Source organism: Falco naumanni, chromosome 4 (assembly GCF_017639655.2).
Source record: "Falco naumanni isolate bFalNau1 chromosome 4, bFalNau1.pat, whole genome shotgun sequence".
NCBI classification, from domain to species: domain Eukaryota; kingdom Metazoa; phylum Chordata; class Aves; order Falconiformes; family Falconidae; genus Falco; species Falco naumanni.
The window spans coordinates 33,020,778-33,046,839 of NC_054057.1; the positions used below are offsets into that span (position 1 = coordinate 33,020,778).

Sequence of the window (26,062 nt, forward strand, 5' to 3'; positions counted from 1 at the left end):
GGTCTTTATTATGAGTCTTAAGGCCTTTACTTATTTACTTTCATAATATTATTGTGCTGAATAGTTCTTTTTTACTTGAAGGTGTTGTTTCCCATGGGCGATGAGGCAACTCTTTCCTTCTGCAGCCTCCTTGGATGACTGATATTTTATTACATAGATTCCCACAGGCATGTGATTTATATGCTAGGATATACAATTTTCCTTTCTGGGGGTGGGGAAAACTTATGGCAACCAGCAGTGTTTTCTTTGTTCTTCATTGGCCATCCTGTTAACACTTGGATCTACGTAACCACATCTAACTACATCTGCTATGGTTGTGACCAACCTCAGCTATCAGGTTTTCATCATCATATCACACCAGTATAAAAATGTTAATAATTTGGGAGATGCAAGATAAGTTGTCCTGTAGCAGTACAAATTTTAAATTATGCAATGCATAACCCTCTTATGTAAGCTAGAAGGAAATCCAGGCAAATTCATACTGATTCTAAATGCATTTTAGTCATTCTGGCTGAAATGATAGTGAAAGCCTGATTGTGTGTATTGGTCCATAACAATAACTGCACTGTACAGAAAGCTATAGAAATGAGAACTAGGACTGTATAAAAAGAGGAAAAAGACTGAAATCCTCTATCTCATCAGTATTGTAGCATTTCAGTCCATGCTCTACTGATACTATTTCTGTCCTGAAAAATCTGTCTTAGAGTAGCATGAAGTGTGGCTTCATAAGAAGCAAAGTTATAGCATGTGTAAAAAGGAGCAGCAGAAAAGAAGTATCCATTCATAAACTGGATGATTAGTTTGTTTTCGGTTTAACAGGCAAACATATTAATCCATGCTTTTATTTTCTTTGTGGCCACAGCTTTAACATGTAAGTCAGAAGGGGGACCCTAGAGAATCAAAATCTATTCCCTCAAGCACAACAAAACATTTATACTGTTTATCGAACAATCCTCCAAAGGAACAAAGGGAAAAACAAAAGGTTCACTTGCCAAATATTAGTTCTCTAAAATGCACATGAATGCAAATACACGTGCTCTATCCTTACTCTCCCTGTAAGAAAATACCTGATACCAATTATCCTTCACCTTGGAATAAGAGGGCTCTTAAATTCAAATTAGCAATAGAATTGTAATCCATTACATACTGTAGCAAGTAGTGACATCAGTAATTTCATCAGGGGTGAGGTATTACCGTGTCAAAGTATGATTTTCTGTCCTACAGGGGGCTGTTTAGTGATGCGCCAACCAGATGCTGACAGGTCATGTAACCCACCGTGCAGCCAACCCCACGCTTACTGTAGTGAGGTATGTGCTACTGCATTGGAGCATAGAACACCCCCGCGAGAGCTTCCCACACATCTCTCTGCGTTACAAAGATTATGCCAACAAAAAGAATTTTCAGAGATTTTGCTAATTATTATTTTTTTAAAATCAACCTCAGAACATGTTCTACCTTTCAAATGAATGCTAATAATCTCTGTTGATTTGGTACAAACCTGCATAAAAATACCCGAGGAGGTACTCTTCAGGCTAGCACCCATCAAAAAAGTCTCCTCCTCTAGTCACCTGTGTTTCGCTTGATAGGTCACAGAAAACTATGTGTTTCTGCTACACCGTGTAAAACACTTGTTCCCTACAGACTAGAACGTGCAGTTGTGAAGACGGATACACCGAAGTTATGTCCTCTGATGGCACACTCGAACAGTGCACTCTCATCCCGGTGGTGGTGATCCCCACCATGGAGGACAAAAAGGGAGATGTGAAAACCAGTCGAGCTGTGAACCCTACCCAGCCCTCCAGTAACCAGTCAGGAAGAGGAAGGACCTGGTTTCTACAGCCTTTTGGGCCAGGTGAAGTCATGCAATGAGCAGTTCTTAATGCCAAGTACTGCTGCAGGGTCTGGCATTTACATTTCTGTGATGCCAGGGAAGAAAAGAAAAACATTTAAGTGTTCATTTAAGAAGACAGGCATCTGCCCTGGCTGAAAACAAAGGAAGAGACATAAGCAAACCCCTAGCCTTCCCAGCTACTCCATCAATATACTTAATCAAATCTTGTATTGCAGACTTCCTTTTAATCCCTTGTACCTGTTAAAATTCACAGAAGCTATTTGAAATGTGACTTTAGAAGGGAGTGGGCTGCAAAGGTGTAAGCTAGGATATTAGATTATGCTGTCTCAACCAAAAATGTTGTTGACACAGGAGTGAAAAGTTAGCACTTTAGACCGCAAAGGGTAAGGGCTACTTAAAATTTGCAGCCGTAGAGCAAATTGTAGGAAAATAATCAGTATAGATACACTAATGCTTTTCTGCCATATCCATATTTAAACTAATTCATGTTAGAAAAGAGCTAACCACATTATTGATCTTTAGCATAGACATGCTCTAAGTCTCTATAGCCAATATTTGCTTTTATGTTCTTTAGAGCTTAGAAAGGACTTATGTGCAAGAGTGGCAAGAAACATAAGACAGCTACCCATGAAAAGTATTTTATGAAGTCCATCATGTGATCAGATTTCAGTAAATATTTTCTGGTACTATTAAGCACTGACAGAAATAAAACTTTCACATAAAAAGATACAATGCTTGTCCAAAATGATAATTATATGACGAGAGCAATTCATTATCTTCTTAAGTGTCTTTTAAATAACATAGAGCTAAATAACACATTTGTGCCTTAGGGTGTTCATTTATTTCTAAAGCTTCTATGAATGTTTTTTAATCTGAAAAATGAAAACAGTATCTTTACATGCATAATCCATAAAATGCTGCAAATTGAGAACTACAGCAATACTTCCAATAAGCAGATTAAATCATGTTTGGGTAAGAAATACTTATGTTAGAACCCTTTAGTCTTACTAGTTTTTACTGTTATTTGTACTGTGATACTCTATTTTATACCTGCAATAAAATGGTCTTTACATAGTTATTACTTTAATCCACAATAAAAAAAGAAAATTAAGCTTTTCTGGTCCTCCTTTAGAAAACAGCATCTTACCAAATATGTTATCTTTTACTCATTCTAGCTAACTCCACCTGAAAATGTCAAAGTGTGGGTTGTAGCAGCCAGAGTGCTGACAATAGCCAAATGTCAGACAGTCGCCTTCAACTCTTTAGGAACGTGGGTGCTCATGTGAGCTCAGACATGGTTTTTGGAGCAAGGAACAGTTCAGATTTCATGCAAACTCACCGATTTTCCAGTAATTCAAGTTAGGAAGGAAACATAGCTCAGCTCAGATAAAAACAACAGTATTCAACAGATACTTTATCCAGTGAAGGTATGAGCAAATGTGGAGGAAAGGAGTATTTTGCACTTCAGATTCAATTTATGCTTGATTGTTTTAATTCCCAGGTTGGGTATCTATTGGAAAGGTTTTGATTTACTCTAGCACGATTATTCCTTTCCTCGCAGTTTCTAAGTCTAGTTTTAAAATAGCTCTTTCACTGTCTTCAACAAATTATATTGCAGTTCCAGAAAGGAAGGTATTAAAACTATCCTCGTCATGTGTCTGTGCTGTTGTATTACCCCAAACTGAGGAGTCCGAGATGACAGTTCCTTTGTAGACTTAGAAATAATGTCTCCAGGGGGAATTCAGAAATTTGTTAGATGCCTTTAGTTACATAACAGGAGTGACCTCATTAACAGAGATTCCTACTTTGGCAAAAATAAATAAATCCATACACAAGGTTAATGCCAGTCTGTTTTTTCAAGGAGATAATACTATTTTAAAATAAGCAAACCCAAATCAACCTGAAACCCCTTACACTTACCAATGGAAGTGAGCCAAGGAGAGAAGAAACTAACCTATTAAACAGTACCGAAGTCTGAATTCCTCTCATTCGTATTATCGTATCATTAGATGTCAGGTCAAATCTATTCAATTCATCTTTAATGGATCAGTTATTTCAGTTATATCAGATATTATTGGTTATAATGTTTCATTAGCTTGATTAATGTAATGAAGCTAAAATGTTTCTGTTTTGATTAATCTTGAACAAGTTGTCCATGTGACTGCAAGACTATGCCTTGCTAGAGAGCAGAAAGCCTGAATTTAACTGTACAGCAATAGAGAGCACTACTGTGAATCTGAGCAGTTGGACTGACTAATTTTTGTTATTATTCCATTGTGGAAACATCAACTGCATTAACAGAGGTGTCAGGAAGGTGTAAGTATTTGGTCAGAAAAAATTTAGCTGTGTTTGCTTACATTGAAACATACATTCATGCAATAAAAAATTTGGCACTTGTAATGAAATAATTCAGATTTTTTGTGGAATTTTCATTGTCAGGGAGGTGCAACAAGGCTAGCTAGTGTCCTGTAAAACAATGTTTTTAAAAAAGTAATTTAGAAATTTGAAAAATAAGTCAGATAAAAGTAGTGAGTCAAATAGCATGCACTGACCTTGAGTTGTGAGATGCTCATTTGGGGTTCAGAGCAAAATCACACAGATAAAGTCACACTGTTTTTCCTGGGAGAAGGGAGTGCATCTAGGATCAGGGCAAACAAGGGAATGGGATGTATACTTCAGCCTGCAGGGGCATCATGTCCAAAATACAAACTGCACGTAAGTAAGTCCTTATTAACAACAGATAGTTCTATTTATGAGTTTTCTTTTTTGGTGTTTTTGAATGTTCTGTGAGGAGAAGTTGTTTTACAGCAAAACTTGCATTTGGTAGGGGAAGAAATTGAAAAAATATTACTTTATGGAGTAGTGGAAGTTGTGCATGTGCAGTTAAGATACAGATGAGGTAAAACATGCTAAGGGTATTTGATTTAAAATCAAATAGCAACAAGAATGAAAATAACAAGTAGATTGATTTAATGGAGCTAGAATGGAAACTGATGCTAACGACATAAATGAGTCCTGGGCCAATAAACTGCCCTGTGATCATGCTGAAGGACTTCCCACTGCTAGCAGCTCGCTCTCTGGCTGTCTCGCTGCCTCTGCCCCACATCTCGGCTCCATTGGGATTATCCAGATGTTGGCTGAAAAACAGGACGTGTGTGCACAGAGAAGTTATTGCTCAGTTGTTTAACATTATTTATCCTTATTAAAGTGTAATTGCTAGTGAAGACATTTATTTTGGGTTGTAAAAGTATTTCTATACTGTATCAGAACTAATAATTCAACAAGACTAACTCAAACACTACTGACTAACATTCATTCCTTTTAGATGGGAGGCTGAAGACCTGGGTTTATGGTGTAGCTGCTGGTGCATTTGTTTTACTCATCTTTATTGTTTCTATGATCTATCTAGCCTGGTGAGTTCCTTAATTATTTACGAACAAGCAGTCCTACACAGACTGTAATGCAAGCATTTACATTTGCCGCTGTAGAAACTGCAGGCAGTTCTGTGAACTGCAGCGTTTGATTTTCCATGTCCTTTTGTCCAAGCTGATGTTACCGGACTCCGGTTGTAGTCTAGATGATGGTTATACAGGTGCTCTCCTGTGGTTAAAAGAACTTCTTACAATTATGGGGTAGCTTACTGTCTAGTTCATTTTTGTTCAGTTTATCTCTGTTAAGAATGTACTGTGTCCATGATAATTTCATTGCGTCTGTATCACAAAACAGAGGGAAACAGCAAGGAGGAAAATTAGTAATCAGTTACGTGAGATTTGATATTTGGCAGAATATAGAGATACACAACAAAAAAGAATGTCTGAAAACTTTCTCATGTGTTTTTCATACACAAAATAATATTTTGTTGAAAAATTTTAGTGCATGTGAAAGCAAAGATTTTTTTGCCAGAACAGGACACCTTTGAGAATGCTTCCCCTGAAGTCTTCTAGGTCCTGTTTGAAATTTCTGATCCAAATGACTGTGCAGGTGGAAGGTGAGGGAAGTGTGGTCATACACATCAGGCTCTTGGCTGTACTGCATTAGCAGGCATTAGAGGGTCTTCTGGATTTGTTTGTTTTTTTAGAAAACCTTCCCCAAAATCTCACTTCTGTGTAAGTTAGGAAAAAAATCTTTTATTTTTTGAGGAAAAGAAAATCCATTAGTGTACAACTCCACTGCAGATTCTTCAGACTGGAATCTGTGGCCACTGCAACAACTAGTTTGGTAATAAAAATTTGGATATGGGCTGCCTAAGTGACATAGCTAAGGTTTTGGACAAGATTGAGGATGCAGGGGCCTGAGTTAAAGAAATGCTTATATATTTTATTTATATATATTTTTACATATATACATATATATATATACACACACTCTAAAAGATAAGTACTACAGCATGTATAAGCATGCATTTGCCTTGGTAGATTTTTAAGACTATATGAAATGGATACTACTGGTTTAAAATCTAATTCAAGGCTACACAAGGAATGGTTATGGCTAACAACCACATCTCTGCTATTTATGACTGGTTTGATTATAAGATCTAGAATTAACTGTAGTCATTCCAGCAACTATAATGAGATAAAACTAATCAAAAGATGGACCTTTCCTGTGGAAAACCTTGATGTGTCAAGAGAGGTTAAGATTTAAGTAATATAATTTAAGAGAATCAAAAATCGCACTGCAGGCTCTGGGTTCTTCTGAAAACTGACTGAACTTGCATGAGTACCTGCCAAGGATTTCATCGACTCACACAAGCGCCGTAACAGCCTGTTTCTGAACAACGGAGCTTTGAATTAGATGTTGCTTTGTGTTGATAAAGAGATAATCACTGATCCAAGTGAAGGTTTTAGTATAAATGAACAACGAAATGCATTTTTTTAAAACAACAAGCTCATCTTTCATTTAAGACTGAAATCCATCTTTGTATGTTATTAGTTTCTTGTTCTATTTACAAATTATTTTATTGTTTCAGCAAAAAGCCAAAGAAGCCCCAGAGAAGGCAGAACAACCGACTGAAACCTTTAACCTTGGCTTATGATGGAGATGCAGATATGTAAAATGTAACTTCTCATAGTGACAAATGGAGTCTAAATTAATGGACTGAAATCAGAAGGTATCCAAAGCCACAGGGATTTTCTATGGAGTGGATTAAGTGTTTTGAATTTTTCTTTTTTTAACTGCACCATAGATAAAGAAGGATGGATTTCATAATGCCTACGGATATTCAAGGTATTATTGCTTTACTTTAGACCATCAATCTGGCAGAATCACATTAATAGATGCTGCAGTTGGAGATTTGTGGTCTTTCCTCAGTCTTACAAACTATAAGCACCACTTCTGTCTCCGGAATACTGTAGCTGACATGGTATTAACAGTTGGAAGCCCCTGCATCATTAACCAAGTATAATCAGTACGCATGAAGAGTTTGTACCAAGCTGTCTATGACTCTTTATATTCAGGCATAACATATATACATAGTTGAACCATATGTATTACTCTTATCGACCTATATACTTGTTAAAGAGCGTTTTAGTGCTTAGTACAATATTCACTTTTAACTGCGATTAACCCACTGAGCAAGTTCAACAATTTGCTGGTTGATGATAACTTGTGTTAACCTGCATTTCAGAGGGCAATGACTCACTTGCAAAATTCTGTCCTGTTATCACTCCAGATTATAAAGGCCTCATATGTACGTCCAGAAAGGAGGCATTCTCAGATTCAGTATTTTCTAGTGGTTACTGTCTGGAAAAAGAATACCCATTGTAAATGTTACAATACGTTTCTACTTTCTCTAACTCAAACTGTTGCCTGCATCTTTTTTGCTACATGTAAGGCAAATTTTTGCACTATATTAGTGCAGCATGATATGCACTTAACTAGTATTGCCATAGAAACTGCCTCTTTTCAGAAAGGATGATGATGTATCTTGTGCAAGGAGTGTCAAATAGACAGGTCTTGAATCCTGAAGAGAGTAGTGTTCGGTTTGGACTGCGACTGGATGGAATCGGCTAACGATGTGTACTGTATACACCGTTCCTTGTCACAGCGGCCATTTGTAGTCTATATCATGGCAGTAATACAAGTGTGTAGTTTCTTGCCCCATTTACCTATACTGGTATAGATTGTCCTGCTGGTTTCTAATTGTACTTTGAAGGCTGTTTATGACTAGATTTTTTATATTTAACTTTGTTAGAAAAAAAGAAAAAGAAAAGTGGTTGCTCTGTAATCCTGAGTGACATACTGTCTAAAAAGGTATTCTGATTGCTTGTTCGACTAAAATAAAATGGGTTTACTTTTTTTCCCTTCTGCTAGCGAGAGCGTTTTCACTGTTGCTGACAGTGCAATACTTACAGCCCTTTTGTCTTTTCTAATTAGGATAATTGGATAGACTCTTAATTATTCTGTTAAACTCTTGAGTGTACTGGCAAGTAAACAGTAAGATTAATAGTTCTGCCACTTTAATAATCATGACTTTTTCAAAAACTCTGGCAGTGTAACAACTCACTATTAACCTCTTCCATGCTTATGGCTTTTCAGTGTTACGCTTCTGACATGAAGCTCATTGACTTGCCGCTGTATCTACATGCCTCTTACAGATGTGATTCATGACCTGAGAAGGGTTATTCTCATCAAATGGCTTCTATGTGTAGCCTAAACATATAAGTGACTATGCCACTACTAAGCAATACAAAAGTTTATCAGGCAACCTCTCAAAAATAATTGTTATATAAAGTTCAGTATTAGGTTCTCAGGTCTTTTTTATAATCTAAACCATTTCTGCCTACTCATCACGCTCTTTACTCAAGAAGCACCAGTTTTTGCACACTGAATTTTGCAAACTTTGGCCCAGATCCACTGAACTCAATGACAAGACTCTCATGGACATCAAATGGTAACATCAGTTCTTAAAAATACCTACCTTTGTTCCATGTAGAATAATTCCTGGAACCAATGTGCATTTTGTGAACGTTCAAGAGAGATTATGGTCCTGCTTTAACTTAGCTAACTTCTATTTCCAGTGTGGTGTTACTGTGTCAAGAAAATGACCTTCCTTCCACTGTGTAAGTATTCCCCAAATGGGAATAATGACCAGAGAGGAACAATAGTAACAGTCTTTTGTATGGGCTTAATTTCTCATTTTGTACCTTGATCTGGCCGCAGCTGCTAAAAAGCCATGCCCCCCTGCCACGCAGTGGTTCATTCCAATACCTGTTGCAGGACTGGGAGCTTCAGTCTTACATCACTTTGTAAAGATCCATAGGAAAAAACAAATCTGAATGATTTTAATTACTTCAGCATTCTTGAGTAGAAACAAGAAAAACCTAGCTGATTCCTATTTTGTCAGCCATACAAAAAATAATGTGGAAAAGTTATAAGTTTTAAATAATGATAACTGTCATGTGGAGACATAAAGTTTAATCATGATTTCTGTACTTTTAGAAGTCTGATTCTGTGTTGTCAAATAATATTGGACCAATACGGAATTGAGGGAACAGGGTTTCTTTCATTGGCAGTGAGTCATCTTTGTTTATTATACCGGCTGGTCTTAGCAGGAGCTGTTGCCTGGTTCTTGCCTTGAAGATTTTTATGTCCTAGATCTAAGAATCTAGTAACTTGAAGTTAAAGGTATGCCATCTCCTTTTTCTCACTATGTAAAATGGACAAACGAAGAAAGTGATAGGAGGGTTTTTTAAGTATGTTTGGCCTTTGCAATCCATGAAAGTATTTTAGTATGTGTTACATTTTATATCTGGTCAGTGAATTTTGCTGATGCACATCTGCATCATACTAGTGCTGCATATAAAATCTAGAGTGCATTTTATTATTATTTTTTTTATGAACAAAGTGCACAGAAATTTGAAGCCAGAATGGCTTCCCTCATTATCAAGAAAAAAATACTAGGCTATAAGGGGGGCTGAAATTTTATGTAAAGCTAAAAGTTGCAAAGTTGATTAAGCCCTTTAGCATTAAACCAGAAATAAATAATAGGTGAATTATCAGTATAGAATGAAAAGCAATTTGCTTTAAAAATTAGAGCGCTTTTACAAATCCAGTGCCTAAAGCAGCCACTACTGTAGATTGTTAGTTTGTGAAAGTAATGTTTCCAGTGATCAAATAAACCATTCAGAAAATAGCAAGGTAGACATTTTCCTGTTGATGTGGTGGTTTGTGTTTTCCTTTTTAAGTCTGTAGTTTCTAGATTACTGTGTCTGCTTTGAGTCCTGGAGCAGTTCCTTTTGAAGCTTTGATACAACTGCACAAACCCGTTTATATTTGGTATAAAGCATCAATTTTGAAACTCCCTTCCTCCTGCCAAAATGTAATAAAGTTTGTTTTCCAATATTACAATCTGAAGAGACCAATTTAAAAACTATGTATAAATCACTGTAAAATATACCTTGAATGAAATGGAAATCTGTCTTTTTACCTTTATGTAAATTGTGCTCACCCAAAGTTGAGTTTATTTTGCCTAACTTAATTTACTTGAATATTTATTTTGTAGAACAAGGAGGCAGCTGTCTGAGGAATGTTTACCTTTTTTTTGGTTAATGTTAATTTGTAAATGGTGTAATGCATTTTTATTTTTTAAATTACGTATATTTCTTTTTTAATGCACAAAATGTTTACGTACAACTACTGCAAATTTGTGTATACTGTCACTAAGCTTTATTCAGTTAATACAGATGATGTGAAAATGTAACAAGTCTTACATTTTCATCTGGGTTATTTTTACATAACTTATGTATTGCTGACAATAAATATAAACACAAAATCATTTAATGTCTTTTTTTAATAGATGTAGTATATTATGCTGGGATAGAGCAACAATAAAAGCCAGATCCCTAAAATATGACCACCTTTTAAATAGTCTCTTTGTTTGAAAGAAACTAGTAAACATTCTCTTGTTAAAAATCAGCCTTTCTCTTTAAAAAGAAAGAAAAATACTTTCTGATGTTATGGTAACTACCAAAGTCCATTACTACAGTCCTTGTTCACGTATTTAATTGATTGCTAAATATCCAATAAATGCAATAGATCAATGGTATTTAAAATTTTCTTCCTTAATTGCCATTTTTAGGTCAGAAAAACCAACCCTTTTGTGGAGAATAAGGTATGGATCAAGAGCTCACTAAAAGACATCTATTCACTTCAGTGCAGCTGAATCTGTCCCTGCCCCCATATGAGAAGGAATGGGGAGCAAAATCCCCCTCCTCCAAATAAGCAAACATGCCCAATGCAATTCAATAAAATTGTCATTTACACCCCAGCTTTTGAATAAACATCACCAAATTCACTCTAATTTCCTCTAGAATCAAAAATTCGTTGTTGATTACCTATGAAAAAAAACTGACTCTACTTTTTTCATATTCTGCTCGTATTCTGTCTCTGTGCTCTCCAAAACTCAGGTTTTTCATGTCCATTTCTGTGGCATGTATTTACACACCCATTCATGGGGTTTTGCCCAATCTTAGTAGTTATTACCTCCCGAGTAACACTTCCAGACTAACTCTTAAAAGGTTTAAACCCAATTTGAGAGCACAAAACTCTGACTTTAGAGGCATTTCAGGATTTTCAGAAGCAATTCCTACCTGCATTTTCTCCTGCTGGAATCAACGGAAGCATTGGAATTGTCTTCGCACCTGCAATTCAATAGAGGAATTTTTAAGATGATTTAAAGTTGCTTGATTCAGTACAGGCAGAATTCTACAAACAGTTAAAAAAGATACATGAAAGAAGAAAATCAAAATTCTAATTCAAACTCTGCATAAGAGAATTACCTATGGTATGCTAATGAAGATCATAAGGTCTTCACATTCAGTAAAGAACTTTGGCAATCGGTTGCAAGACTTCTAGAGTAATGGCTTACAGATTGGAAAGTATTCTTTATTTTAAAAAAATACTAGGAGAATACAATTTTCCAAGAAAAGTATAATGAAAGGAGATAAACAGGGATGTAAATCAAGAGACTTAGACAAGCCTTGTAAATGTTTTAGCCTTCTAGTAATGTGAAGATCTACAATATTAGGTCTAGAAAATTATCCTGCTGCAACAATAGTGAGCTTAAGCAGCCATTCAGAAACTGCTTGGCACTGCTAAGCACAATATGGCTACAGAAAAGGTTATTTCTCAGTCTTCTGGTCGTTTCCTTAGACACTGTACAGCTGAATGTCTACCCAAAAGCAGGTAATGACCAGGCAGCTGAACAAACAATTTGCACTTTTTCAGGCAGGTGGGGATCTCGTGGCGGGGGGGGGCATAGTATGTGCTTGCCGGTTCATTTGTTTGTCAGCAGAGGGAGCAGGTGACTTATTTTGCTTCTCTTCATTTGGGCAGTGCCCCTGGCCACCGAGGGGGTTGTCCGGCGGTGACATGCTAGTGAAGCATCTCCTACATCCTTTTGAAAACTCCTCATCTTTGCCGAGTCCTGCTTGATCTGAAAAACTGCAAGGTTTACTGTAAGGCACACCTTCAGTGACATTTGGCAGATGCTGCTGCTCTTTCTTTTCGCTGTCAGGAGAGGATTGAGCCTTGTGAGAGCACAGCTGTCTCAGGGTGGCAGGCTGTTACCACCACTCTTGTACTCAAGTGTGGCAGTTCCATCCTGGTGTATAAGCCATTTCTAGATTCGTATTCTGACCTGCCTTGACAAGTTGATACTTTTGGACGCTACTTAATTCTGGTTGTCCTGGTCTGGTTAGGAAACAGCTTTCCTGAAAAGCAGTTGAGGCGGGTTGTCGTGGTGGACAACACAGGGACCACAACTCAGCTGCAGACCCTGGCAGTGAGGGAGGCAGCTGCACACAGGGCTGCACTGGCAAGAGCTTGATGGAGCTGGTTTGTCCCCCCAGCCCTCATACGGCTCTGCTGGGAGCCCTGTATCTGGTCTGGACCCCCCTTCAGGTAAAGGAAAAAGTCCCTCAATTTGTCACTGTGGTGAAGCTACAACTTAGCCACAGGATCATAATCCATGATCACAGCTTTTGTTCTTCTCCATACTCAAATAAATCACATTTCAAACAGTTCAAGGTTGAACCTATTTAATTATTACTATGTGTTTATGTATTTACAAAGTCTTTGTCTTTTTAGAGAAACTAAGGTTTGGTACTTGGCTGTTTATAGATGAGGAGTTGGTAGCTCCCACATTAAGTTTTAATCTTTTGTGGGTTGTATGCAGAACCTAGTCCTGGAATTTATTAGTACTATATTCTGAAATTCATATTATAAAATGAATGACTTTTGTTTATTTTCAAAAATACCCTTTGTAGTGTCATATTTCTTTAAATTGGCTGAAAATTTCTTGTTTGTTTCCCAATAAATATCAGATCAGTTTTGCTTAACTTACAAATAAAAAATTGTTTCATCACAAGTTCAGTGTTGGGTTTGAAAGCAAGTCTAATTTTTTCCTTCCCTTAATGATGATAAAAACAAAACCCCTTTCTTACCTATACATGTCAAACTGTGACTTAAATCTCAGCTTTTTCATTTTTCACAGCTGCTCATTGATATGCATATATGGAAATAGCTATATAATTTCAGCCCATGACAAGAATTTAGTGAACAGTTCTGTGAATGCATATGCAGTTTGTTGGCTGTCCAGTATTGACAGATTACTTTTAATGTGTGCCTAATGAAGTCCTACAAAAAAATCACTCCCAAACTGAACCCAAACTTATTTACACAACTTGTATCACCAACAAAATATGAAAACTGTCACAGAAACACAAAGGAAGGGTGACATACCGTGTTTTGCATTCATACTCTAAACCTGATTCCCTTAACTTTCTTCTGTGCCCCCATTGTGTCTTGATAGTTGAAGCAAATGCCAAATTACATCCTTACCTGGAACTTCTCAGATTTGCACTGATTGCTGTCATAGCTTTAGTTCTCCTTTGATGTGTCTTCTCACTTTTAAGATCATGGTTAGACAATACTTACCAGTTGACAACCTACAGGTAATTGAAAGTACGCTATCAAAAGCAAAAATATGCATACTTAAAATGTGGATTCTGAGGTTGAAATAATTTGTTTCCTCTCTTCATGCAACCAAAGCTGCACCTATGTATTTAGAAACCTTGAAGATACCCAATTCTACACAATCTAGGTTCAATCACACCACGGTTGCTGTTACATTACACTTTTCTCTACTGTTCCTTTGTTAGATTCATTTTGTGTTAATTTTAATTGTAAAATCATAGTAAGGGCCACCTCCTCTGTGTGTACAATCACAGCGAAGTCTCTCTTTGGAAACCTGACTGTGATATGACAATAAACAATGATTATCAGAAGCTCAAATCTGTTACTTTTCCAAGAATTCTGGGATGAAACCCTGGTGGACTAGCTTGGAAATATTTTCTATTTGTAATGCCCCTAAGGAGTAAATAAATCACCACAGAAGTCAAAGAAAACCCCTATTCCCGTGAGCAGCAACATGACAGGAGGTTATTTATTTGTGTTTCCTATTTCTAGGAACTAAATGCACATGGGTGTTCTAGTTTTAGTTACTTTATCTATAAGCTGTACTAACAACTTAAAATCATGGATAGCACAGACAATCTTAAGGTGTATTTAAAACAATTTATCAGAGACATGTAGCATCATATATGTGATAATTCAGGTTGATATTCCATACTTAAGGTCTGGAGGGGAATCTCCATTTCTGTGTATTTTGGCTTTGGATCTCATTTTCAGTTTTGATATTCCACAAAATGAAAGAAATTTTCATTCCTTAATTTGCTTTGAACCAACGTAACAGACTAAAACAGCCCACACAGTGCTGAAGAACGATACTCTCAGATGCAGGTCGGCTTCTTGGCAACCAGGGGGCTGAACCCACGTAACCCACCCTGCATCTCCAGGCAGCCACCCAGGCCACCAGGACCCTACTTCTTCCCCTCACTGGCTGTTTTTGCAAGGACCAGTGCTTGCTGGAACCCCTCTCTCCAAACAGGCTTTGTGAGGCATTCATCTGGTTATTAGCCCCCAAAATGCAAACCACCAGTTACTAATACTGGCCTACTACCAAAGAACCAATGCCCCATACAAAGTTTGACACCCAGGATAGACTGACAAACTGGTAGGAAATAGTTTCACCATCTCGGTGTTACCTGTTATTTTAAGGATTACGCTGGTATCTTCCTCACTGCTCTGTGTCTTCAGTCTCCAAGAATGAAGAATTCTGTAGCTCTGTTTTGTGAGCGGAAGTCAGTGATACCAGGTTTCACTCAGCCAAGGAAAGAAAAAAATAATTAGCTAGCAGTTTTGTGACTGCCTGAACTTGAATTTAATGAACTGCAGCAAAAGCTTTCTGCAACATTAGAACAGCAGCTGGAGCTAAACCCTACATTTCTGCTTTAAATGGCCTCCACTTACTAGTCGATGAGCAAAACATTAGTAGCAGTCATTTGTTGAGTTAAACAGAAATATAAAAGAAAGCTGTGTAGCACAAGCGAGAACTTAATTGTCAATCTCAAACTGGCTCTGCAATACCCTTGCAGAATTACAGTCCTAAAAAGTCAAGGCAGAAGTTTAATGGCCTCAACGCTGTAAATGGGCCCTTTCAGAAAGGCAAATCATTATTTACATTAAAAATTGCAATACTCTGTCTCTGTTAATGCATTCTCTTTGAAATGAGGTGGTACTGCAGACGACAAGATTTCCATCTGCCACCTTACATCAATGAAATTGCAGTACAATGTGTTTTTCTCTAGAATGCTTCATACATCTCATCAAAAAGCCTTACCACCATATATTTAAAACTGTCTTTATGTTGAACAAGTTCTTATAAGCTATAAAGCTTTCTGCTATTATGTAAGGTTTTATATACCTTTATAATAACACTACGGAGATTGTAAGAAAGGAATATAAGTGATAACAGCATTATTATTACTTGATTTACGCTGTTTAAAGTGTTTAAGTCCTACTTCAGTAGTTGTCAGTTACCATGGAAAATGTCCTGGGCATTCCCCCTGTAAACTGTATTGAACTATATAAGACTAAAACATATGCAACAGGATTGGGAGGGGTTATTTTCCAGCAGAGGGAGAGGACAATTAAATAAAAGTAAACTACATTAAATTAATTTAAAAGAGGAGAAGATATTCTATGAAAGAATTCTCCAAATCACTGCATGCAAATTTCCAGATTTTCATTCTCACTACTTTTCAGAATAACCCCAGATCTTCCATTTACCATACAATGCCTGAGGACAAGGAAGGGAATTTGTTCATTGTGCTCTCAGTTTCTCTGTAGAAGGCTTGCACAATCCATTGTCTGTGCATTTCTTCATATTTTCACAGCCCTGCAGGCAGAAGGGGGGGTGGGGGTGGGGGTGGGGGAATCCCCTTTTGTCTCGTTGTCAACACTGTACGTATTTGACTGTCAGCCACATATATTTACACTATCATCCACATGTATCTACACCCATGTTTCATTCTTTCATTCCTGGAAGTCTTTTGACCCAGTTGAACCAGCTGCTAAGAATATCAACAGAGAACAAGCTGGAATAGCAGGAAGGGTAGGTACCAGGTGTCTACAGTTACTTTGTTTTATTTGTCTTTGTATAGTACCAACCACAGTTTTTACACAGAAAGCAGTAACAAGCAGATACTCTACACAGAATAGCGTTTACTACTAACATGATGATGCAGTACAGAGAGAGACAGGCATGGTACAACTGCAGAGCCCTTGAGCCGCAAAGACAGAATGCAGTGAAGAGGGCCACAAGCATAGGATGCTGAAGGAAGGAGCACAGGCTGGCACTGGAGACTCCTTGGCTATAACTCAACCATGTTCAGTTAAAGAAATGAAGACCTGAAGCTGGACAAAACTGGTTTTAGGGGTAACAAAGAAATAGTATCTAACTTACGTAAAAGACACTACATATAGTAAATTTGGGTGTAATATGGAACTGCAGACCAATGAAGACAGAGGAAAGATGTAAAATGTAGTTGACAGACATATAAAAATGACCCCAAGTTGATCCCAGAGTGAAGAAGAAACCATCAATATGACCATCATATTGCTTGCAATGGAGCATTCCATATGCTGGCAATTCACCATAACACCCCACCACTGCCACCAGCATGAAACCACCAAGCTCAGCACCCAGAGCAGCAGTGGAGATGTGAGCCCAACACTGGGAGAAGGAATAGGCACTAGGAAGTGTATGTATAACAAATCTGCATTATCATTATTTTTTAAACAATTAGATCTGGACTAATAATGGTTAGACTGCTTCGCTTTCAGTTATACTAACAATATTTTTTTTAGCTTTATTAACTTTACTTATGTAAAAGGTGTGTTTCCTTTGTGCACATAAGCAAGATTTTTAGTGTAACAGCTCTGCAGCAGTAAAGAGAATTCTGGGGCAGGTGGACAGAAAAAAGGACAGATGAATTTTTGAGTTACATATATACAGATAGAGTAATCCTCTCTTGGTACATCAAATTAAAAAAAACAAAACCCAACAACAACAAAAAAATTGAAACTCAGACACAGTCTGGCTTCAAATCATTAGAGAAATGTGCAGAAATGAAAGCAAAGGTTGTCATTACCTTAAGGGCACATCTTGCAATTTTTAATTGAGACATTCAAGCTAGTTTAGTAGGATGTCCTCATTCCGAACTGAACCAAAAATCCTAGATTTACCAAATCTGCAAAACAATGTGATGACAGAAAAAAATCAACAATGACATTTTACATAGGAAATATCTGAAGTACTTATCAGCATAAGCAAGGCTTTTATCTGGATCACAATGGCAGATATGTGCCAACAGGGTAACCAACTGAACTAATTTTGTCCACCCCATATACCAATGAGCTAGAAAGCTGTTCAATAAGGGCACAGACTTGCTAATGCTAAAAAAACCCAAACCTGACTAAGCAGACATGGTAAAGCCTATGGGCTAGTTACTGAAAGTGGTACAATTATGAATAACTGGAACAAAAAAGTGCCTGCAGTGAACTGAAGTGTGGCTAGGATTAACTGTAAAACACTGCAAGATAGCAGTGGGGGACATTGAAGAGCTAGGGAAAATATGTCATAAAGCAATGAGCCACAGCAAAATCTGATATGATCAAAGACATAACAAAACATGTGCTGTGAGGCTCCTCTCCCCCAAGAGCAAAGTAGAAGTATTCCAAAATAACTTACCTTTATGATAGTAAATAGCCAAATAGCGCCTTTAACTATAGCTCACCTGTGAAGACAGGGACAGCATAACCCAGGAATTATTTAGTAGTACATCATCTCTTCTTACAAAACAACTTATTAGCAAAAAATATTAATGAATGGAAAAATTGAAATTAAACGTTTGAAGAACAACAAAAAATGCAAACTTTCCATAACACCACGGAGGGCTTTTTGTCGCACTCACACTATCAAACCAAATTTCATTTGTCTCAGGACTCTCTAGGCCAGCAGTTGTCCACCAGCCACTGTATCTAGCAGACTTAGGTGGCTTTTTCTTCTATGACGGAGACCAATTCGCTTTTGAGTCTACACCATCTCTTAGCATCCACTGCCCTTCTAATGGTTCCAGAGTGCTCAAGGGAGAAGCAGATCCAAGGTACGGTCTACCACAGGTAACATTGCCATAAATTTATAAAAAGCCAGAAGCAGGAGTGCCTGTCAGTCTTTGCTATCCTCAGAGCATGTTCTTCCTCAGGCAGCAAGGATATCTTAGTGCACAGGTGCACACCTGAAACATGCCTACTCATCAATAGCATGGTTGAAAGAGTCTGAGCAGAACACAGCTGAACAAAACTCTTTTGAAAGGAGAATTTGAACTAATGTGAATATCATAACGAGGTGAAATAAGAACAGGATTAAATTCCAGCACATTCAGTGTACCTTGAAACCAAGACAAGCAAAAACATGCAACTAAGTGCACGTAGACAAAACCAGACTAATACATATCCCAGATACATGGCCTTGAAAAAGTATGCGGGCAAATCTAATCTCAAATATTCATGATTTCTAAGACTAAATCATACTCTCTCCAGGAAAGCAGTAGCAGTCACATCTGGTGGTACATTTGCTGAGCCAAACAATCCTGCAAGCCAGGGGAAAGCACCCAGGTCCCCACCGTTAGGGAGTGCTACACTGCTGGTAAGACGGGTAGCTTACAATGACAGTTCTGCAATATCTACCATTATCAATTACTTTTACCTTCATTAATCTTTATGCAATTAAATATTGCTTTAAAGCTTCAGCTAAAATTGAATACCATATGTTGACTTTCTTATTTAAACAAAACTGATAATCCTTTGGTTACAAGCCTTACTATTTCTGCATTTTAGAGGAGAACCCAAAACAGGGTAACTGTGAGGAGGAGCTGACCATAAAGTCAAACCCAGCCCTTCTACAGTCTTTCAAATCAGGAAAAATTACAAAGCTTTTGAAACCCGTCATTTCCCTCTTGTCCCACAGAAATTTCTAAGATCAGAAACTGAGCTCCCTCAAGATTCCTTTTGCACGGCACACTAAGGAGTCAGCAGAACAATAAAGGACTTATGGACAAGAGGAACAATGGATTTGGGAGAAGGATGTGAAAATTTAGAAGCAGATGCAGAGCAGTGAATTCTAAGAGTTGACTATCTGAGTTGAACGAAGATTGGACTCTGTAAGAAAAAATGCCATGTGATTATATACCTGATAATTTTGTAAAACATACACATTTTTGCTTCCATGCATGACTGTGTTTTGTTCAGACACTGAGGCACGTAACGGTTTAGGATTCATATAAAACTTGATGGGATTAACAAATAACAGGTGTTTTGTTTTATAGGTTTTAATATTTGCAGACACAAACATGGACAGTATCATTATTTCTCACACCAACAAGTAGGCCAGGCTGCTCTCCTGGGAACTGGAAAATATTAAAAATGATGATATAAAATTAATCAATTAATCATAGACAAGTGAAGAAAGCCCTCCCCTTGCTACAGCTAGTAACCTCTAAGGGGAAAAAATATTGAAGTAAAAAGAGAGACATAAAATACATTTGTAATCAATTTTCCATATTTTAAGAGCCAAGCATTTTAGCAAAGGCTTTCTCTCTTTCAGTTTATCTACATTTGGTATACCATGCATATAACCAATTGCCAGGTTCACGATTGACCAGAGGTCAGCTTCCTTCCTATGCTATTTGTCTAACAGAAGCCTATTTATTCACTGCTTTTAAAACAGATCTAAAAAATAGTGAAAGCATTGCCCAGAGATATTAACTTACCATCTTCAGATTTTTAGGTACCAAAATTAAATAATATTGCAAAATGACTACATTTGATCACTGAACATTTTGGGCTTCACTGTTACAAGCTTTACTTCCTGAGAGTTAAATGCTGTCTAAGTTGTCATCACCACATCAGTATAGCAAATTAAGCTGACTTTTCAAATGAGCTTCTAATGTGTTGGCTGAAAGAAGGAGGAAAGAAAAAAGAAAAAAAAAAAAAAGACACGATCTCACCACATACTATTTCCCTTGTCGCCAGTCTGCAACCAAGCAATCTGACCTCATGGCATATACTGCCATGTTAGATGACTTAACAGAGCTTATTTGAATTAGCTTCACCTTCCTGGCATTGTTGCAATTTTAATTAGAGCAGGCTATTTCACACACTGTACACTGGGTTTATAACAAAAGTATGTGAGATTTCTGGGATAGGGAAGCTGATGCACTAATCAGTACTCTAACAAATTCATTCTATGTGTTGTCAATTTTCCAGTTGTAAGCCCTTACCTTCATCTAAGAGGGTGATGGAAATTTTTTGTAGACTTCAGTGAAGGAGTATGTAGCTACACTTGAACGGCTTCTCTGGCAAAACACTTCCCAATCTTTCAACAGTAAATGCTCAGTCACATTTCTGTTTCTTCTCCATAGAAAAGCACTATAGTGCTGCAAGATGAACAGTTAAATTACCAGGTTTGGTTTCACCCTCGTACCACCTATAACCGTGGCCTGCATGGCTTCCCCAAACCATCTTTAATACTTAGGATTCTCATGCATTGGACTCCCAGGCAAGGTAAATAGTACCTTGAGATAACATAATGTCTGTAACTATAGAATAGATCCACTCAATTCTGATTCTCAGAACAATTTCCCCTACAGTCTGGTAAGACCAGGGCAGAGACATAGCACTTGAACACCAAGACCAGTAGAGGTGTACGGAGGTATGGAGCAGAACTGTGTGAGCCTACGGAAAATAAACTACAGCCACATCACTGGAACAATGTATAAGCTACCATATCAGGAGGAAAAAGGCAGAAATATTATGGGAAAACTGCTTTGCTTATTTGCACAGCAGAGGGTCAGAGCAGCAATATTAATACACTGGAAGCATGTAATAGCTAATGACTCAAAAGATGAAAATGACGCCAGCTTCACTGAATTAAGGATGAAAAGAACTCACTGTTGAGCCTGACTCCTACTAAACTAGCAGACAAAACACTTAGGTAACCATAGATACCTTAAAAAACCTTCTAACACTCAATTTACTAATTACTGCAGATTTCTTCTGTTTCATAAATAAAAGTTTTAAAAAATAATAATGTCTGGCTACATGGCAAAGCAACAGACATTACCAAAGCAATGCCAGGTTGGGAAGACCTTAAATGGTTCAGGAGATCAGTTGATAGATGAGATGAGAAACGAAGCAACAGAAAATTGACTTGTTCACAATATCTGCTTTGATCTTACAGCTTGCACTAGAATTTGCAGTTCCAGTGAATACTATACTATGAAGAGCAGAGAGCTGCAACAGCATTATGAGACCATGCAGCAACAGCAAGGAAAGACAGCCAGGCAGAAAGCCTGGCACAGAGAACTCTCAAGATTGCCTATTTTTGCTGTCCAACAACAACGATTTTTCGAGAAGAAACAACAAAAAGCAGGAAGAAATAAGAGTTCTCACAGAACATGGACAGAATGGTGCAAAACCCCACAACCATTTCCTCGCAGAAGCAATACCAGGGAATTTCAGATTCATCGGTTGTAACTACAGCCGAGAGTCCACAAAGTATACCACAGTATTTTGACAACTGTTTAATTTAGAAGGCAATAAACAAAGCATTTATTTTAATTACAAGGGGAGAAATAGAAAAGTCAAAGTCATAGAGGACCTGCTATGTCTGATTTCATAAAGAAAAAGGTGGAACATACCCTCCTTGGCATACACATACGGTAACAAATACAATGAATATCCTTGTTCTCCTGCTAACTCTTATGGAAAAGTTACCCTAGCTTTGCACAACATACATTCACACGCCTCCTTGCAAGTAAAGTGGCCATGGACTGAATGCCAAGGATGGCTCGCCCTGTGGCAGTCAGAACTTTCTCAGGCACTGCACACGCGGAGGCACCGCAGAGCCATTACAGGGCAGTGCACGCAAAGCCTGTCTGGGCACTGAGGGGTTTCGTGGTGGTTAAGCAGAGGCAATAGAGAAATGTAGCTCTATTAATGCAAGACGCGCCATGCTGCTTGTTCAGAGTCCTGAAGAAGAAGCCCTAGTCATGGTCCATCATTAGCACAGATGGATCCATAAGGGCTCCAGAGGATGCCATTATTAACTCAGAAATGCAGCTACATTTCCAGGTGGCACTGTGGTACTTGAAAGTCTGCAAAACAGGGGGAGTCTATGAATATTTTCTTAAGACTTTATAGGTAAGTTCTATAGGACTGATTAACATTTTTACAATAACATATTTATACTTTTATGTACTTTTTCAAGTACATAATGTATAGAGTCGCTTAGTATCCTTTTAGCCAGTTCAGTAAATCCAGGTACCCTCACCTTTTTTATTGCTGTGAAGGTAATAAGTGCAGTTATTAAAATCCATTGTGCGGACTCCTAATGTTCTTGCCTTAGAAAACGAACAAAGACTCAACAGTTTCAAACATTTTTCCCTTTTCCGTTAAAGCCCCCTGTAGTCCGAAGGAAAAAGCAATTTAATACAACCTTCTTATGTTTACAGCTCTAAAAAGAAGAAAGGAGAAACTTCAGAAAAGTTTACCAGAAAACTGAAACAAATTGGGGGGTCCATTTTTTCTGTCACTTTTGTGATGTCTTCTAGACACTTTTACATGTCATCAGATCAATTAGCCAAAAGGAGACCTATCAGTGAAAAAACTGAACCAGAACGACTTCATCATTTCACAGGAATAGCACCTTTTCAAACATAACCATCCAACTTTCATTTCTTTGAATCAAAGTGGGACATCAAAGATGTTAGATTAAGAGCAAGGAACCATACCTTCTGAAAAAAGTGATGGCCCAAGAAAAAAGATGAATCAAATAGAGGTGTAAATGAAAGCAATGAGTCTTTACCAGAGCTCTTAGTATAAACATTAGTCTTTGCCTATCAAAACATGAATGGTGAAAAACTTTACAGAATTTTCCAAGTGCTAATTATTACAAACTGTGGACTCCTGAAAAACTTATAGTTTTAAAACTGATCTGCTTGTGTGTGTGTGTATATATATGTATATGTCTTAAGACACACACACCCCCATATATACATTTTATGACACTGAAACTACTGGTGAGTTACAATGTCTTGGTACAAGACCGGGGGGAAGAACGTGTTTTATCAGAAACCTTTCCCCAAATATAAGCTGGTTTTAGTCTGTGTATGTCCTATGTCCATTGCTAGGGGACTAGCTCTGGAAACTGTATTAATAATACTACTAATAAATGATGAATGAATTCACAAGCGACTGAAAACAGGGTACCTACTATCTGACCACAGTGCCAGTGAGCCAAGACATACTCCTAAGCCCAAGATGTTAAGACAGTTTTTGAGTATCTAAGGCCTGAACTTGGACATGTGGATGACAATACATTTTCAAAGGCAGTTGTTTCCCCATTGAAGACTTGACTGTAACAGCCACATTTTTGCTCTTGCAGAATAACGGAAAGCATATTCTGTTATATGCTAGGCGTTCTGTTATACTGCATATATACTATACACTATATACTGTAAACTACATACTATACACTATATAGTTCTGGTGTACTTAGGAGTCCCCAGGAGGTAGCCAGGTGTCCAGTACTCTGGTGTACATTTTCTGGGGTGCTGCAGAAGTAGCAGTTGGTCATTTGCTGAAGTCACAGAAAGATCATTATTCACTTTTTAAGCTTGACATTATCAGTGGTCTGCCTGTGTTTATAGTCAGCTCGCTCTCACCTTACAAATCAGTCTCTCTCTCAGAAATGGAAACACAATCATTACCAAGCAAAGTAACATCTCTTTTTACTATCAACATTAAATGCCGTACAACTCAAGAGTGAAACCCCATGACAACTACACTGGGTGCAATTCAAAAGCCTAACGTGTACTAGGATGAAGTGAAGAACAAGGAATGATCTCCCTTGGACAAGCTGTGAGATCTGAGGTGGTCACTGTGCTTTCCTGTAGGATGAATTTTCGAACAGGTGTAGGCAAGTTAAATCTGCCTTTTACTAAAGGTTAGACCTAGGAAGGTTAATAATGGTGGGCCTCCAACAGAGAAACACAAACAGAACAATAACTTTGACACCTTGTTTACAAAATTAAGTTCTACCCTACTTTCACATATGGAACCTACAGTTAGTAATACTACTACAAGAGTTTTTGTTACTCTTTATTCATCCTGGTGTTCCTGCAACAACACAACAGCTATTTCCAATTCCTTCCTCAGCAACAGATGGGTATGAGAGCTCCTGTACTGAACACATGAATAATAAAACAAGCAAGGCCCATATTTGGATGGAAACAACACAACTGCGGCATCTGTCCTGTCCTCTGCTTCTTTCTATTGTCCAAGCTATTCCCACTTTACAAGAGCATTTCCAGAGAATTTCTCTAGAGGACACCAGAATTAAATTATGTCTCTACTTTTGATTGACTGCAAAGCAGATGTCAAACAACCAAAGCGTCTCCAATCTCCCTTACAAATTACAGTAAATAGTGCTAAGATAAACTTCGCCAAGCTAGTTATGCCTAGCAGCATTGATGCTGAAACGTATGCTGAATTTAAACAGGAGGAGAGAAGAGTATTTGGCAGTAGGTAAGAAAATGGAGACAAAGCTCCAAAGACTCTAGCAAGTGTGAGCTTATGTGTTTTGAGAAGGAAAAAAAGGGGAAAATGAGAATGGAACTAAACACAAGGGTAATGCAAATATTTCACATTTGATTATGAGAGGGCCTCATTACCTGAGAAATACTGAGGCTTCCATTATGTAAACACCTTGGCAACACCTGAAAAATCCTATTGCTGTGTTCCTGGGTGATGAGTATTTTGGATGGGATAAAATGATACCTTAATTGTTTCCCTGGCATGATCTGTGGAAATAAAGTCTCTAACTCAAGATAAGTTATAAAGCGGGTATGTTTAGTTCACCGGCAGGCATCAGAGTGGATAACTCCAAAAGCCCTGCTGCTCCAACCCCTTTGTGCATGTGTGATTTAAAGTATACATACATACATATTCAATAGATTCCTGAGAATAGGTCAGGTTAAGATAATTAGTTTCAAGAAATTCTTTACATAAGTTACCTCCCATTTGCGCTTGCGCACTGCCTCCTGGTGGTGGCTGTTGAGGGTGGTTGAGGATGAAGGCTTAGTAGTCTCTCTTGCTCTGAACCTCACACCTTCTCCCTTCACACAGACGCAGTCGTGTCTTGAGTTTCTTCCATAACGGAACAGGACAGCACCAGTTTTCCTGTTCCAACACGCTAATGTTAGCATACCAGTTTCTTCTTATCAGTACACAGAGCATAACAGTTCCACCTATCAGGGCCCCAGGACCAGGCCCCAAGACCTTGCTTAATCTACAAAACTACATTGTGAAACTCCTCTTTGTGCGTATAATGAGAGGTTTAATTATTCAATCAATTTACTTCTAAGCTTTCTATTAATTTCCCCCGTCTTGTTATCATAGGCAAATTTCTTTGCCTTATATGTGATTTATTTCTTGAAGGGGAACTAGACAATACTTTGCCTGAAAGTTACCTCTTAATGCATTCGCATGTGCGCTAAATATAAATGTTAAAAATGTCAATTGCTTTAACATTCTCCAATTCCAAACATACAATATTGCAGACAAACAAAACTGACTGGAACTAATGTCAAGAGAACAACAATGGGGTTGTTGAAACAACACATTTAGAATACCAGTAGCAGTAGGTGACCATCCAAAAAGCGCATCCCACCAGTTATGTTCTGCATCTTT

At 37.8% G+C, this 26,062-nt stretch overlaps 1 protein-coding gene and 1 long non-coding RNA gene across 8 annotated transcripts in view; one reads left to right on the forward strand and one right to left on the reverse strand.

Moving 5' to 3' along the window:
* The window catches only part of THSD7A (thrombospondin type 1 domain containing 7A), a 288,313-nt gene extending 277,613 nt beyond the window's left edge, over window positions 1-10,700 (forward strand). The window contains exons 28-31 of one of the 2 annotated variants that reach the window (XM_040590313.1): window positions 1,225-1,307; window positions 1,642-1,852; window positions 5,178-5,265; window positions 6,819-10,700. In XM_040590313.1, the coding sequence (XP_040446247.1) occupies window positions 1,225-1,307; window positions 1,642-1,852; window positions 5,178-5,265; window positions 6,819-6,903 (467 nt within the window). In that variant the 3' untranslated portion in view covers window positions 6,904-10,700. The remainder of the gene's footprint in view (window positions 1-1,224; window positions 1,308-1,641; window positions 1,853-5,177; window positions 5,266-6,818) is intronic. The other variant, XM_040590314.1, reaches the window with a different exon arrangement.
* Window positions 3,690-26,062, reverse strand: part of LOC121086483 — a 29,074-nt gene continuing 6,701 nt past the window's right edge. For 2 of the 6 annotated variants that reach the window (XR_005827384.1, XR_005827387.1), the window contains 5 exons: window positions 25,387-25,552; window positions 19,503-20,748; window positions 18,003-18,048; window positions 11,440-17,502; window positions 3,690-4,989 (listed from right to left, as the gene is read on the reverse strand). This is a non-coding gene — a long non-coding RNA (uncharacterized LOC121086483). Of the gene's footprint in view, window positions 4,990-5,765; window positions 5,955-7,490; window positions 7,592-11,439; window positions 17,503-18,002; window positions 18,049-19,502; window positions 20,749-25,386; window positions 25,553-26,062 lie in introns of all 6 variants that reach the window. The other 4 variants (XR_005827389.1, XR_005827386.1, XR_005827388.1 and 1 more) reach the window with 4 other exon arrangements.